This window comes from Galendromus occidentalis, unplaced genomic scaffold (assembly GCF_000255335.2).
Source record: "Galendromus occidentalis unplaced genomic scaffold, Mocc_1.1 scf7180000077460, whole genome shotgun sequence".
Lineage (NCBI taxonomy): Eukaryota > Metazoa > Arthropoda > Arachnida > Mesostigmata > Phytoseiidae > Galendromus > Galendromus occidentalis.
Genome location: NW_003805448.1, coordinates 1,323,075 through 1,339,582, shown reverse-complemented (window position 1 = coordinate 1,339,582; position 16,508 = coordinate 1,323,075). Strand labels below are relative to the sequence as shown.

Here is a 16,508-nt window from a genome sequence, read left to right as displayed (position 1 = left end):
GGGCTCTGTCTCACTGCCTCCCCATCACAATCGGATGAAACACCAGAGAAGTCGTTGACCGTGGAATGAGCCGTTAGGGAAAGCTCTGCGTCTGTTCCCTCTAGCGTGAGGAAGGCTCCGAGAACTCTGAAGAGGAAATGGGCATTCCCCAATATACTGACGATCGAAATAGATCTCGCGGTCCAAAACGAGCCTTCGTTTCGGCATAAGTCTCTCAGCATCAGACGAGGTCCCGCGTATGATATACCGTATTTTCCCTTACAGAGCAAGCGCCCAAAGTTCTTAACCTTCCCCCGGGGTGCCCTCCCGTCTAGGCTTGCCTTCCCTTTCTTCCAATCAGATACCTCGGAGAAAAGACCGGAGAAAAATACCTCTGCCATCGGGTTTCGACGATCTATCTTGACATACATGGACACTAGGAGCTTATCCATTCACGATTTCTCACCCGGATCGCGGGATGGCTCCGGATCAGACCCCAAAGTATCCTTCTTTATCGTCTGTCGGGGCTGACCAATGAAGCCGATCCAAAGGCCCCGAATACAGATTCATGTGTCGCTTGCTCATCTTCCCTCAAACACCTAGCTCCGCTCCCGTGAAAAGCGACTGCCGATACCTCAGATAATGGGCGGAGACTCAGGTAGTAATCCGCCACCCCTCGGCATCGATTCCCCCCTCCCCGTCTCCGTCCGAGGACATACAAAGTCCCCTACTATCACCCTTCTGTCGGTTCTGATGCCTTGACAATCCTGTCCTCAAGGTAGGCCTGAATGAGTCTCGAGAAGATCAGAAGAGGGTTATTCTATGAAAAGCCGTGATTGGGGTTTCGATCATAGACCAATCGATTCTACTAGGGTTGAACAATCGAATTGGGCCGTAGTTTATTCCCAAAAGTACAAATCAGGATCGATTCCTTCACGGGTACAAGCTAATCATCTCGATCCGGAGTTGAGATACCATTAATGATAATGCTTAATTTTATGAATTTGAATGTCCCGCTATATGGTATGTACAGTGTGATTATATTCGACGACTGAACTCCATCCTATCTCCTGCTTCGGACATTCTAAGACGGTGTCCCGGATATATTTACATCGATTTTGTGGTATTGGAACTTTGCTCTCAAGAAGCACGCGAGTACTATCTTGACTATTCTCGTGTGTTTTTTTCTCGCGGCATTTGAACTATAGCGGTGTATCACTTGCGAGTTTTCCTGTGGCGCCGTTCGTTGAAACTGCAGCAATCGTATCTATCCGGGGATGGTATCTATCTCGGATGCAATTTGCGAGGAGTTCTCTGTCGACCGAGGAGGGATTATTAACACCAAAGAATAAAGTTGACACCAAAGCTACGACGACAGTCACAGAGAATCCCGAAATGGGAACGAGGAGATGCGATATTGTTGTGGCCGCCTTCTTCGTAGAATCTCCCACGAAGGTGGCGATCGTGGAATTCACTTCGGAGAAGCTCATCGAGGAATTCGAACAGCCCTCGATCGAAGTCTCGAGCGTTTGAAAGTCATCCGATTGCAACGCGGTGGATACGATAACCAAACAGAGAGCCTGCCCCACAATGAGTCCGAGAAGAGCAGATTTTCCATTTATATGTGGCACAAGCATTCCAAGAGTGAAAACTCCGAGCAATGGACCTGACAAAGCGCCTGACATCGCGAAGGCGGCTTTGATCAAACTCCCGATTGAGCCGGCCAAGAAAGCGAGACCGATTGTCAGAAATCCGTAAGTGGCAGCTGGAATAAAGGGTGAGCAGAACTTATATGTGGAATTCTTTTTCTCTCGTTCCAGCTGGAAATGCGGATACTTCCGAGATTTTCACAAGAATGCGTTCGATCGGGAAGATAACGAGAGAGCTCACCGGCAGTTTTAGTAATCACGATCGCAGGCAGAGGTATGTTAGCAAATTGGAGGAAATCTTCGTACGCGACTGCCGCCAGGGAGTTGAATCCCGAGCTCATCGTTGATAGTGCGGCAGAGAAAATTACTGCTACGAAAAGCCCGGGCAGACCAGGTATTTTGCCGAGGACTTCCATAACAAAATAGGGCATCAGTTGGTCAACCCTGTCGATGCGCCCGGCCTTCAGTGGATCGCAATCGTAGTAATTCGCGTAAATCACTAAACCTAAGAGGAGATTCACGACATTATCAGTGAACCAGGTCGACATACTCCGTGATTAGAAAAGACTGCGGATAGATGATCATTGATAGACTACCTGCGAGACATCCGAGGGATATATTGAACATGACACCAGGAATGTTCCAGTACAGAGCCATTTTAGCTTTTTTGAGGGTGGACACCGAACAGAATCGTTGAACTTCGGTCTGAGACGTCCCGTAAGACCCCAACCATACCATGGTAGTACCTGGAACGCAAGAGCCGGCAATAAGTGCATGAGTAGGGCACAGGGAGCATTAGGAGCTTGTTTGTGTCCGAAAGAACTGCCGTCATAGAAGGGCTTTTCCGCTCATAGTTACCGAGGAGGACGTTCCATATGACGGTGCCCGAGCTGGGATCCCATTGGGTATTGAAGAACTGTATACGGCCACCTTGTTGGGCTTTGGCGAAAACCTCCTCAAGGCCGCCAGCCTTTACAATACCCGTCACAGACAGCGCGACCATTCCCAGCACAGCTATGGACATTTGAATAACATCGGTCCAGACCACGGCCTTGACGCCACCCTGGAAAGTCACAACTTGCAGTAGAGGTTTCTACTTCTCGACAGATCGAGCCAATTCATGATCGCAACTCGTGACTTTTCACCCACCAGTGTGGTGTAAAATGTACACAGTAAACCCAAGCCGACTATCGAGATCCACAAAGGAAGCCCAATTACTGGTTTCAGCGCCTGGGACGGTCCATATAATACAACGCCCATATAGAGGAGATTGTTGAGTGTGAATGAAATTGCTCCGAGCATGCGAACCCAGCGGTTGAACCTTCTCTCGAGATACTGAAAAGCAACAATAAAAACCCGTCTAAGTAATGCAGACTCATAGCCCAGAGATATCTGCATACTCCAAGGTCGCCGGTAGTTTTCCCAATGTCACAGTAGTTTGCCGTTTGACGGCTCAGTAATTTTTTTCTAGTCTTTAACCCATGCTCCCGCCTGGTCATGGAGCGACGACGAAAGACAGAATGGCACGTCTATCTTCCGATAGGACGTGATGGAACTTCAGTCTCAGACATGTCATACGGGCGGGGAAAACTTCACTCTCCCGTAGTTCCCCTGATTGAGATTACGTTAGCCTCTACAGAAGGTAAGGACTCTCAAAAAACGTACTCACCGAGTTCACAGACGTTAGTTTCAGCTCATATAGAACGGGCAGATAGAGCTCGGCGGCAATAATGTTCGAGATAGCCAAGCCGAATATGGCGACCCAATATTGTGTTCCTCTGTAAAACATTTCGGACGGATATCCTAGATACGTAGTCGCACTTTGGAACGACGCCATTAGCGACATTGCTACGGGGAAAGCTCCGAGCTGACGGTTCGCCATGAGGAATTGTTTGTTGCTCATGTTCTTCCGATCTTTCCATGCGAAATAGATCCCGATCAGCGACGAAGAGGCCAAAACGGCCACCATCATGAAATAGTCGAAAGGCGTGAAGTGATTTTCCGTCAGCATCTTCGCGGTATGGATGATGCGAACTTCGGCTGTATAATGAGCTGGACACGTCTACTTAAAGATCACAGTTAGGTTCGCGGCTGATGGCGACACGGTGTCCTACGAGCAATACATTGTGGCTACCTGAAAAGAAAAGTTGTACATGAGAGGAGTCTTCTCATCGTCATGAGTCACGCGATGTCTGCCGTTCCTCAATGCAATCAATGCCCGAAAGAAATTCGGGTTTGTCCCTCTGCGCGTCTCCGAGAAAGACTGGAATGATTCTTCGCGCGGTGATTTTCTTTCCCCGGATAGATTCTGACCTCGCATGAGGGCGGCGCCGACTTCCGTTCCTCCCATAAATCTTCGGGGAAGGGGCTCGATTATCATTCCGGAACATCGACAGCCCTGAGTGCTTCTTCTTGCAGGAGAAGATCAAAAAATTGATCATCTTTCATTCCCCTCCACAAAGTACTCAAGCCTTTATTACGGCTTGCTAACGGAGCTTCACAGAAAAAGTGGCGTTTTTTCCCTTTCTGGAACGTTTCTGGTATGGGGCTCCACTGGAGACAGAAAGCATTTTCGAAATTTTCACTGATCGGAGGGACTCTTCATTTCGCATCGACGACTCGATGGAATTACACAGAATCGATTAGTGAGCGGACTCCCCGCATTAGAAAATACCTCCGAACACGATCACGGTCGCCGATTTTCCGCTACTTCGGCTAGGCCGTCTCGAAAAACATAATCGAATGGACTCATTGCGTGTGTCTGTCTCGATTCCGGACTACGGGCTAATGGAAACAATTCTGGCACAGCCTGCCTGTCATCCGATCGGTGATTCCTGCTTTCGGACATGCCCGATGTCATATAACGCACTGAACAAGATTGACTCATGCTCATGATCCATAGTGTGTCTCTATTGGGGATTTACCAATGGGAAAGCTCCGAAGAACGGGAGGAAATTCGAGGAATAAGATGGGAAAGTCTAAGATCTCGCAGACGTCAACTCAGAGTAACACCGCCGTCGGCGATTGCGACAGATCAGCAGCTCCGCCTGCCAGACTCGGATGATTCCACGGAAATTCAGCGCATGCTGACTCCTGAGGAAGCGCCGTGTCCGCTGAGCGACTGATCAAGCAACGACCGATGCGGTACCGCAAGGGAGACAAATTCCGTCCTGAGAGCGGAACGAGAATGAGGTCTCCGATCCAGATTCCAAGAAATTCTGAATCTCGAGCATTCTACTGAGATCTTCGTTGTCGTCTTTCAGTCATTGCGTGTGAATTCAGGAAGGAGTTTGGATTGTCAGACTCACCGGAGGCACTTCCTCCTGAAATCGCTATGAATCACTCCAGAGAAGTCAGGGGGCCTACAACTCCGATCTCGAGGAAAAACCATATGCGAATGTCCTTCCACGTCCACTGCAGTCATCGAATGCCGATCGACGCTCTGAGGCTCTACGGCGCCCGGCGACCACGGCACCCCTCAGTATTCACGAATCAACGATCTCCGCCATTTCGGCTTGCACGACAGAATTTCGACTCCGCTATTGAAAATCACGTCCGAGCTCGGGGACCATACGAAGCCCTCTCATCATAGAGCACATGCGGGAGCGCCTTCGTATTGGGCGATTGAGTGCTGACGTTCATCCCGAGCATCTGTTACATATGACGTCTCGCCGAAATCGCTCAGCCGGCTATTGTCTACGAGTAAGCAATTCGGCCAGATGTACGAACGCGCAATGTAATCATGGGATACGAGCGATCGGTCCGAATCTGATGACCATCATTGGAAAGGATTTGTATTTTCTGTCGGAATCGCTTCTAAATATACCTGTGACCCCGTGGCATCGAACGTTTAGCGTTTATTATGAACAACCTTGCTCATTCCATGCCACTCGCTCAAGACCGAACAGAATGACGCGATCAGAATGGCTCAGCTCCTATGTCAAACAGAATTATTCGAATGTCTGGCGAAACTCCAGTTGAGAGTGTAAAGAATGTATTCTAAATATGTGGATCAACGGACAGACGCGCCAGGTCCATGAAGAGCATTCGAAACCCGAACGACCACCACGCCACCTCGGACTAGATGCTCGACGAGTCTTTGCGCGTTATTCGGAGCTCTTATGTCCGAAGAGGGCGCCCGATCGGCCGATCTCAGGTTTTGACAACATGTTTTCCATTCGGGGAGAGCCGCCCATACTTCGGCGATCCATCCATATACATATCTTGCTCGTCATCCAGCTCTGATATCATCGGATCAACAAATCGTTCCCTGCGGACCCTCGCAGCTCGGAAACCGGCCAATATCTGATTGCGCGCGGATTCGGGAGCCAGAAGCGGAAGTCTGCGCTAGTTATGTGCCAGACTCGGAAGCTCTGAGCGAACCATAACGGATGACCGATAGCGCATGTTCCCTGGGATGGTGGTGGAAGGCGACTTCGGATACTCAGTACCGAGTCGGGCATGATTCACTCCCGGAACACTTTTGTCGACTCGAGGAAGTCCTCGTTTACGCTTGAGACTCGGCGAAACGCGAGTTTGATCGATGTCGCGCAATTCCATCGACAATTCCAGTTTGGATTAGCGAAAGAGACAAAGCGCAGGAATAACGACTTCCCATTTCCTAGGCGGATATCCGACGGGACACTGAAGTGATTGCGGGATCGAGGGAAGAGCGAAGAGCACGCGCACAACGAGTTGAATCATGGAACGTAAAGGACCTACCACTCTAAAACGGGAGCACTCCAAATACGCGGAGAGGAACACGACGTAAGATGGCAAAAACCTGCCCGCGGTGAGGGTATGCTGGACGGAAAGAGACATAGGAAGAGAAATCTTTAGAGAGGAGGAAGCCTGCCTCAGGAGCTCCCATGACAAAATGACGAGCGAAAATGGGAAAATACGTCGGAGCAGCTCAGACGAGAACTTGCCGACGATTCCCAGAATCCGTTGTAAACTCCCGATTTTAGAGACTTCAAAGATCTCCACCAGTGACTTTTAGGAGAATTGGGCAGCACTCTCCAAGCAGTTCCGCGGAAGTCTGAGATTTTCGAGTATGCATGAAGGGCGATGAGATTGACTCGACGGTATGATTATCGTCGTATGGCAATCCCAGGGACTATAGTGGAGCTGAACGCTGTCAGGGATAGAGTAGAAAGTAGATGCGAGGCATAATTCTCTGCAAGTTTGTAGAGTGCCGATACGAAGATGAACCTTTCTATGCCGCGTCGATTCTCGGAGCCAGCTGAGCGTCTCGCCGATTCAGCGTACTTCCCACGTCGAAAATCTTGTGGGTAAATCAAAAATTCAAAGCCGGGAGATTTCCAAGCGTCATTCAAGTGTCAGCGTCAATCTCTTCATCTGAGGGCGGCATTTCCCCGATTTCGATGCGTTATGTTCCACGCTACCTTCCGTCGCTTGAAACATCCCGAAGACTGCAATTTTCTTTCTTCAATGAGCTGCTCGTCGGAGATACCGCGAGAGAGTCTTAATTTCATCGTTGTCGACCACAAATGGTGATCGCGTATGGGACTCCGCTTCTCAATTGTCTCAACAAGATTCCGACGGCCAGTGCACTACGGGGCCGCTTGTATCCGACTCTCCACAGGTTTCCAGGAGTGAAAGGGTTGAAGTAGGGAAAGTCCATGAGCTGAGCTCCGCTGGCCGATGCGTCAAGCTATCCCCTCCAAGGATGGAAGCGAGCGATCAGTTTGAAGTGGGAATTGACCTGCAAGACCGGACGGGACTTTTCCGGAACATTTGGCAAAGCGCTTGTGGGTTTTCCAACAGAGCGAGACTGACTACGTGCAAGCCGGCTCTTCGCTTCATTTCAACAGATCTTCGTGTCTTCCCCTTCCATACGCCGCGCCGTCATTGCGATCTCCGGTGAGCGCGAATGACCAGCGTTTTCGCCCTATCAGAGACGAATGAATCAAATGGAAATAGATGATCTCGATCCGTGACAATTAGGAAACACAAAGATAAGAGGAAGCAAAAGGGGATGAGAGAAAGTTGAAGATCACATCGGAAGCGAAACTCTACCCGGGATGTTCAGCAGTATAATTTGGGAGCATTCAAGCCGACGACGACGACGGCGCCGAGCATTCTAGACACTGATGCTTCCTACGAATTAAGGAAAAGAAGAACTCGCAATCAGCTACGTGATGCTTAATGATAATTCCGAGCGCCAAAGTGTTAAGGGACTATTTTTGAGGTCACCCTCAGCTCGTTTTCGGAAAGAAAAAAGCTGTATGAGCTCACAAGAGTGAATCCGGCATGCTCGAAGGGTCAGAAAACAAGATAAATCAGTGAACAAAACATCCAGTACATTTATTTTGCATAGAAACAATGCTGCGCAGGACAAAGCCTCTTTTCGATCGCTCGGAGGTCAAGAATCTCGTGAGTGTTTCATCTATTTACACGCATGCTCATACCAACTCGATGATAGGAACACGCTCATAGCAAGGGAACGCAAGTTCAACACAGGTGATCACGAAAGCGAAACTCATGCGCTCGTTCAACGATTTATAATAGAACAAAGCAAAACGATACGCATCGAAGTCAGTTAGTCGAAATAGTCTTCTAGATCTATATTCGGATCCAGCAGATTTTCTTTGAGATCAGTGAGGTCCAATTGGCTGTAATGCAGGTTCTCGATAACTTCTTCTAGGTCGGTATCACCAATCAGAATCGCTCCTTTCATTCGGCCATCCTTAAGAATTAGCTTAATGTACTCCACGTTCGCGGTCGTCCGGAGCAGGATCTCGTACTCGCCACCCAAGCCCTGCCCATTGAAAAGACCGATAAGTACAACTTTGAAACCGAAGAAATGGGTGGCGTGCGTAAACACCTCGAAGTAGGGCGGTATAAGATGTTCCGGTCCGGACATAGCGCGAGCGGCAGAGTCGCCCATCTGTCGAGCTTGAGTCCACAGCCGCATTTGCAGCCATAGAGCCTCGCTATTTTCCAGCGAGCAAACGTCTCCGGCAGCGTAAGTGTCGCTCAGCGACGTCTCAAACTTTTCGTTGACTGCTATCCCGCCATCAGGAGCTAGCTCCAGGCTATTTGAGAAGCAGCCCGGATTCGGAGTGACCCCGGTAGCGGCGAGCACGATATCGACAACGATCCGCTTCCCGCTTGAGAGCGCAATCACGTATTTGCGTGTTTCCTCGTCATACTCAACAGTTTTGATATCACACGAGTACTCAATGGTCAGTTTCTTGTTGGGTGAGTGGCCTCGCAGCTCGTTCTGCTCAGCCCAATCGGGTCCTAAAGCCGTTCCGAAGTCGACCATCTTCTCTCCTCTATCCGTCACAGTGTATCGCATGCGTTTGTAGATGGGACAGGACTTGTCGGGTTCTGCCTCTCGCGCCGCCAAACTCTGAGATTCCAAGAAGAAGTGAGCTGCGCCCGAATCCACGAAGGTCGATCCTATCGATTTGTTGCGGATTAGCCAATGAATTCGACAATCCTGGACTTTGTGGACGAGCTCTGTCGCGATGCCTCCGTTTCCAATTATTGCGATTTCGTCGGCTCCCGAGAGCTTTTCCCTCAAATCGTCCACCGTCTCGGTGTCTCGAATCACCAAAATCCCCGGCGCCTGGAACTCCCGCGTCGGCGTGGCACCGGTGCAGATGCAGAGTTTCCCGTAGTCGAGTGACATCCCGCTCGATAGATGGAGGCGTTTCTTGTCCGGAGTCCAGGCATCGACGCGCGCATTGTGAACTTTCAAATTCGGGAACTGAGACTCCAATGCAGTCGCTGACGACTCTCTGACAGTGAACTCCTCGATATTCCGCGTTATCTTGAGGACATCAGCCACGACTTTGAGTACAGGTGCGGCCGAAATTAGGGTGACAGACTTACCGGTGTTCAGAAAACACAGTTGCTGGGCACAAGTCACTCCGGCGATGCCTCCGCCAACGACAGCGAAATCCGCGAAGTGGCTCCCGTGACTCATGATACCGCAATCCTTCCCTCAATCATGCCATTGGCGATCAGGGATACGGAAGGGAAGTTCAGAGCTTTGCCCGAGGAGCTTCTCGGGGACCTCTACCCTATTATCGCTGAGGCTTGAACTCTCCTGTATTCGAATGCTTCTCGGGCGCCGCCATCATAACCTAGGAGACGAATGCGCATGCGCCAAACGAGTTTCGATGCGCGCGAAGTTCAGTCCGATCGTCGAGCACGTACACGCATCCGTTTTAGGGGAGGGCAATCGATAATTGCAATCGAGCCGGTCGCAACATTTGAATCGAGGACCGAGGGTCGTGCAGCGCGGACCTTCGGGTCCGGACCCCTCCATGAGCGGGGATTTCTCGAGAATTTCGAAGGGAATGTGCAGCCTCCAGAGACAGGCTCGCAATCCCCTAGGACTAAAGGCCATACGAGGGGATCTCTCAGATTGGGTAGAGCATCCTTCTACGGAAACGAATGGAAGTTCTCAGTTTCCGGCGCCGTTGCGAAATCGATTTTCCGGCGCGACGCCGGCAGGCTGGAGCGGCGTGCTCGTTGAAAATACATAGGATCGCACGGACCACATCCCTGTCGTCTCGTGCGGACAGTCGCTCCCCCGCATTCGGCGAGCGCTTCTCGCGACCTGCGCCATTGCCGCCCCTCCATTTCGCGCTCCGGAGCAGGACTCATGGTACTCGATTCCATTCCGAACGTCATAGGCCTACAATCACGTCGGCGTGAGGTGGAGAAAAATGGATACAAGCGTTGAAACCACTCAATCATCGGCAGCTAGATGTGCCAGAAAGTGGTAGACGCTCCATGCACCATATGAGTTGAATCTTAATAATCAGCCGTAGCTATTTGTTCGAAGGGCGGTTCCACTCGAGCTGCTGTGTTCATCCAGCGCAATGATTCGATTTATTTCAGAAACCGGTACCACCCTAGCGAGATGCAATGCCCATATTCGTATTTACTCAATGTTGAGCCCTGTTCGCTCAAGCTTGGAACTTCGGAGGGTTCCCGGAGACGGCCCGTTTTTGGAGGTGACCCATGCCAATCGGCCGCGTCTCTCGAGCGGCAGGTCGGAGCTCCGCAGCGGACCTCTCCTGCCCGGTTTTCGGACTTGGGTCTCAGGCACGCTCACGATGAAAAAACGGTCGATTCAATTCATCTTAATACACTCATTCACTCATAAATTGACAGATTTCTATGTTTGCGGATATCCATTGTATTGGAGGGGTATGTACAATCGTTGTTCTTGGCAGCCTTTTCTATGCGAGATGATTCAACAGCTGTACAAGGCTCATGTGGCCAGGGGATTGGCGTGAATCGTCACCGAGTTGATTCGTTTCTCTATATTCGGTCGATAATTTTTGGGATTGACCGGTATTTTCTCCAATTGGTCCAGAACCTCGAGGCCGTCTATCACCTGTGGTACATACATAAATATGAATTAGGTAATCCAATTGCAAGAGCCGAGATCCCTCACCGAGCAGGTATGATGCCCTTGGCTGATATACTTTGATGATACTATGGTCATGGAATGGCCAATCGGAATATACGGGAGCATACCTTAGCGAAAATCGTATATCGAAGATCCAGCTGCGGTTGTTTGCCGTAAGTGATGAAGAATTGGGATCCATTGGTATTGGGCCCGTTATTAGCCATGGATACAATACCTGGAGGCGAACAGCCAGCGTTGAAGTTCAGAAATATTAGTAGACGATCAATCTTGAAGTATCTTTACAGCGATAGTGAGTCCCGAGAAGAAACGAGGGCGGCAAACGGGGAGATCTGCTGCCTCGTTTTCAGCATTCGCGTCGTAAAATTCGAGGGCTAAATAAAGATTTCCAGAGATGAGGAGGCTGTTCCGTGCAGAATGAGTGAATCGTCATAGAGTGGTTGCATATTTCTTTTCCCTCCTCTCACTACAGAAAGCTGAATGCCTGATAGAGTCCTGAGGGCTCAAAAATAGATTCGGGGATACCTCGTTCGTAATGTTTTCGATCGGCCTTGAACTCGTCCTCGAACTTCGATCCCCAGATCGACTCTCCGCCTTTGCCAGTATTGGTTGGATCACCCGTCTGTACGATGAATCCTTTGATGTTCCTGAAAAGCGAGGAACGTTGGCGAGGAATTGCCAAGCTGACTCTGGAGCATTCCCCATCCATGGCCCATGTCCGCTACTTACCGGTGGAAAATGCATCCATTGTAATAATCGGAGGCACATAGAGCCAAGAAATTCTCGCAAGCTTTCGGAGCGTCTTCACAAAACAGCTCGAGCTTGATGTCTCCTACGTCCGTGTGTAGAGTAACCGACATCTCGTCTCTTTCGCGGGCGAAGCGAGAATACGACAGACGGAATAAGCTGTTAAGACGATTCAACTTTGAAGCTCCTGCCTTACGATGAGAAAATCTTCTTCCTCGAGTATGCAGAATGCCCGTGAAAGAATCGCAGGAAGCGTCAGCTGTTCTTTTCTGCCACAGATGAGCGTTGAACAAAGTTCTCCTTCTCCATTACGAAGTTCCGCTTTCTCTGTCTTCTCTCGACAAAGTTCATCAAAGGATGCGATCGATATAACCCAGCGTTAAGTCCGGACTCACCGGTATGTCGCGTATTCTAATCCAACACAGTAGAGAGCTTGATACTCGAAAAGTTTCGTTTGCTTGAACCGGCCAATTTCGTATGTTCCGACTCCTTCGCTCACACGATCATACGACGCGATTATGTGTGCTCGAAAAGACGCTCAGCAAGCTACCCATTAGAGCTCGGCACGGTTTAGCGAGAAATGAACAAAGAAAGAACGCGGGCTACTACAGGTCCGCAAAATATATTTTCCTCGTACAGGGCATCGAAACCTGCCGCCGATTCCGACCAAGGGGGACGGCCATATTGGCGAATTGCGCGGAGAGCAGTTCGGCGCGCTTTTCGAAACTCCGAGAAATGTCCGCATTCCATCGGTAGGTCCCAGATCCCTTTCAAGATTAGACTCCGAGGATCCTCGGAGTGAGAAACCCGAATTTACGGAGTTTTCTCCGCAGGGCCCTCACAAGAACCAACTTCGAGAATGCTCTATATCTGGGACCCGGGAATCGTGGGAGTCCTACCCTCAGAAACAGCGATCTTACAAAAGTCAACACCGAGAATTCTCGGAATGAGGAAAAAGCCTGATAATTTTCAAAGTCCCATCTTTGCTGGAGACCTCACAGGACTATACTCCGAAAATGAGAGTCCTACAATTCCCGAGCTCTTTGACCCGAGCCTTGTCGGTGTTGGTTCCTGTAATGTCTCTGACTATAAGGTCTGTGGAAAAGACTCCGACGATTCAGCGAAGTTTCATTTGCGAGAGGAGGTTCTCAAAAACCATGGCACAGTCCGTAAGTTTCTTGACCATGAGATTCGGAAAAGTTCAACTATTCACATAGTGCTACGTCTCCATGGATGATTGAGCGATTGTGCCCGCGCCATCTCAAGATTCATGATCAACTGGTCGGTCTCTCTAATTCTGTTTCTCGCACCTATTCCATCGACGACGCGAGCAGGACCAGGCCAATCAATGAGTTTCGTCGGAGTCGTGTATGGCAGAAGCATCGCCCTCCGAGTGTTCACATAGACACGACTGCAGAAGCGAAAAATTCAGGTGATCCGGTCCGACCGGCAGAGCTACGGATATCCAGTCGGAGACGGTCGATTCCTCTATTTCCGGATTCAGCTCTCGTCGATTGGCCGCTTTCTCTATGAAAATGATAAGCGACGAGAGATAGACAGACACGGAAGACGAGTCAGTGACCCGAGATTGAAGGATCAGGGGTTTCCCCGACAAAAGCTTACTTAGCTGAAGTGGGTCCAGAGTTCAGTCACTACACTCGTGAAGCATCGAAGGAGCACTTGGGTGAACTTCCCGCGAGACAGTAGTTCCTTGAAAGAAAGGGTCGTCTAATCATCGCAGTATCTAAATAGGAGGGCACAAGCGATGGCGAGGGACCGGAAGGTGGATCGGGGGATCGGAGATCGACTGGATTCTCTTTGAAGAAGTCTCGAGGAATTATTCCTTTTTGGAGATAAATCGATATCAAGCAATCGATGGGCCAGATGCTGCACGATATCAAGCAGCCGGGGTCTCAAATTGGAATCGAACACGCTTCGATTCGAGAGCAAGCTACAACGGTATGATTTCGCGGGCGAAGCGCATACCCGGGAAAAACGCGCTTCAGAAGAAACTCTCGCCGCTCCCATTCATCTCAATAATTCTCTTGAGAAAAGCCTCGCACCGGTCCGGACGGCGGGACAGCCTACGAAGTTCGAATATCGTTTTTTCCCTCCCGTGCATCGGTCGCAATTCGCGAGGACGCTCGCGCGCATTCCATCTGTCCGTGAGCCCCGGAGCGCCTCCCCGAGCACCGGTCGTCGTCGACGAGGCACGTCGTCGGCTACTCATCGCGGTAGAATCCAACGGCAGTTGTCGTCGAACACTCATGCGGACCGAGGGGAGCACCGCTTAAAACCGGCGGCAACTTCGGCTGTGCTCAAAAGGAAATCAGAGTTCGTAGTTTATTTTCACGACGTCGTGGCGCCAGCGGAGTCGAGTCCGGAAGGGGAACGAGTGCCGATCTCTTGACTGCTGATCAGAACGTGTCTCAGCCGACGCGACGAAATCATCGCAAAGATGACCACTTCAAGATCCTCAGGAAAACTCCGGGATTCAGGCACTGACTGGGCGTACGGCGGGGATGTGATGTCGGTTGCTGACCTCCGGAAGAAAGTCAAGTCCCTCATGGATAAGCTCCAGTTTCCCAGTGCTGTTTTCTGGGCAGACAAACTCGTAGGTTCTATTCTTGAGAATACCTTTGAGTGCCACTGCGCGCGATACCTTGCTACTGGTCTTTTCTTTTTCTCACTCGTAACTCTCATCCGGAGAGGGAATGTTTTCCCTGCCAGCCCTTTGATCACGTCTCAGAGCTTAGAGAATTCCTCCCTTTTTTCGTTTCTTGGTCTGAACATGTGATACGATCTCTCCGGCACTGCCCTCGAAGCGTTTCTTCCGGCTTGATCTCTCTGATTTACGATTCCCTCGATCCTTACCCCGTTCCGAGTCCCACTAGCCTTGACGATATGTTTCTCTCTTCCTGCAGGTGACGCTTAGCAAGGATAAACCATCAGACGTTTATCTATTGGCATCCTGTCTATTCCATTCGAGGCACTTCCACCGCGCAGCAGAGGTGGTGAAACGGCGAAATCTCCACCAGGAGAACCTCAACTGTCGTTTCATCGCGGCGCTCGCGTATTTGGAATCGAAAGAATACGAATTAGCGACTGAGATTATTGATCTGCCTGCCATACGGAGCGACGATCAGGAATTGCTAGCAGCTCTCGAAGTTATCAAAGGACGTCTCTACGAAACCCAAGACGACACGCCGAACGCAGTCGAATGCTACAAGAAAGCTCTCGAGCACGACGGATGCAACTACGAAGCTCTGTATCTCCTAGTGAACCACCATATGCTCAGCAAGGAAGACGAACTGGAAGTTCTTTTAGTGGTTAATCGGAACGAATTTACTTACAATCTCTATTCATCTCTGCTGAAAAAATACGACGAGCCCGAGAAACCCCGGCCCCCGATCCTGCGTGGCCTGGAAAACAACGTCGACCTTCTAACGAACAATGCGGAAAAGCTCTTCTATAACTGTGACTACCGGCGATGTCACGAGCTCATCAACGAGATCCTCGACCGGGACCCTTTCTGTCCGGAGGCGTTGGAAGTTCAAATTGCTTGTCTCATGGAGCTGAACAAAGTCTCTCAACTGTACATCCTAGCTCATAAATTGATCGATACCTACCCGGACCACGTATTATCGTGGTACGCGGTGGGCTGCTACTACTACCTCGTCCGGAAAGCAGCCGACGCGCGGAAATATTTGGAGAAAGCCACCACACTCAGACCGGCTTTCGGTCCCGCTTGGCTTCTCTACGGCCACGCATACGCGGTTGAAAACGAACACGATCAGGCAATGGCTGCTTACTTCAAGGCGAATCATCTTATGCCGGGGAATCATCTCCCGACGCTCTACGTGGGACTCGAATACCAACACCAGGCGAGCACGAAGCTGGCTGAGAAATTCTTCGAGCAGGCGCAATCGATCGCGCCCAAAGACCCTTTCGTCATCCATGAGTTGGGTGTTGCGGCGTACGAGAACGGAGATTACGATGCAGCTCGGGGCTACTTTGAAAAAGCTCTGGAACTCATTCAGAAGCCCAATCACAGCGCCCTACCCGAGAAGTGGGAGCCCTTGCTCAACAATCTGGGACATGTCTATCGAAAATTGAAGATGCTCGACAAGAGCATCGAGTGCCATCAACAGGCGCTGGTCCTAAATCCATATTGCTCATCGACGTTGGCCAATCTCGGCTTCGCGTATTCCTTGAAGCTCGATTGGGATACCGCCATCGACCATTTTCACCAAGCCCTCGCCCACAATCGGGATGACACGTTCTCGACAACTATGTTACAGCATATTCTCGAACTCATGCTCGCCGAGAAGAACCTCAACGACCCACCAAGCAGTGAAGCTCAAGTACCCGTTAAAGAAGAGGATGGCTCGCCGGAGGTGGCAATGGAGTAGAGAACCGGATTGATTGTTGGCCGTGAAATTCGATGTATGTATATAAAGTTGAGTTTTTGCATTCCTCCAGGACTATCGTGGCTCTGCTTGCCTCCTTTATTTTACCGAAGCAATACCCGGGCCGGCAGACCATGCAGCTGCAAATGAACCGCACGTCATCGAAAGAAAATTCGCTGGTGACGGTCTCGCTGATGGTGACGCATTCCGCTGATCATGGGGTCAAACAGTGGTATCGGAACTTGTCGTCAGTTAAGCGGTCGATCTGTTGAACGGAATCGGCTCAACACCAAAGACGCACCGGCGCCT

General features: G+C 50.3%; 4 protein-coding genes across 4 annotated transcripts; 1 reads left to right on the top strand and 3 right to left on the bottom strand.

The window, feature by feature from the left end:
- Positions 1 to 815: 815 nt before the first annotated feature.
- Positions 816 to 6,402, bottom strand: LOC100907946 (sodium-coupled monocarboxylate transporter 2). The gene is made up of 7 exons (XM_029111686.1): positions 6,351 to 6,402; positions 3,298 to 3,762; positions 2,778 to 2,963; positions 2,487 to 2,691; positions 2,225 to 2,374; positions 1,870 to 2,133; positions 816 to 1,744 (listed from the first exon to the last, which is right to left on the bottom strand). The coding sequence occupies exons 2-7, from the start codon at positions 3,637 to 3,639 to the stop codon at positions 1,182 to 1,184; spliced, it is 1,710 nt and encodes a 569-aa protein (XP_028967519.1). The 5' UTR covers positions 3,640 to 3,762; positions 6,351 to 6,402; the 3' UTR covers positions 816 to 1,181.
- A 1,634-nt stretch (positions 6,403 to 8,036) lies between these two features.
- Pyroxd1 (pyridine nucleotide-disulfide oxidoreductase domain 1) lies at positions 8,037 to 9,585 on the bottom strand. Its single transcript, XM_003744192.2, has one exon. It carries the CDS (start codon positions 9,583 to 9,585, stop codon positions 8,191 to 8,193), a length of 1,395 nt encoding a protein of 464 aa, XP_003744240.1. The 3' UTR covers positions 8,037 to 8,190.
- A 1,299-nt stretch (positions 9,586 to 10,884) lies between these two features.
- On the bottom strand, positions 10,885 to 12,450 carry LOC100897779 (peptidyl-prolyl cis-trans isomerase-like 3). The gene is made up of 5 exons (XM_003744124.1): positions 12,186 to 12,450; positions 11,773 to 11,949; positions 11,569 to 11,690; positions 11,154 to 11,260; positions 10,885 to 11,010 (listed from the first exon to the last, which is right to left on the bottom strand). The coding sequence occupies exons 2-5, from the start codon at positions 11,901 to 11,903 to the stop codon at positions 10,885 to 10,887; spliced, it is 486 nt and encodes a 161-aa protein (XP_003744172.1). The 5' UTR covers positions 11,904 to 11,949; positions 12,186 to 12,450.
- A 1,607-nt stretch (positions 12,451 to 14,057) lies between these two features.
- On the top strand, positions 14,058 to 16,268 carry Cdc16 (cell division cycle protein 16). The gene is made up of 2 exons (XM_003744191.2): positions 14,058 to 14,404; positions 14,715 to 16,268. Exons 1-2 carry the CDS (start codon positions 14,249 to 14,251, stop codon positions 16,200 to 16,202), a joined length of 1,644 nt encoding a protein of 547 aa, XP_003744239.1. The 5' UTR covers positions 14,058 to 14,248; the 3' UTR covers positions 16,203 to 16,268.
- The last annotated feature ends 240 nt before the right edge of the window (positions 16,269 to 16,508 follow it).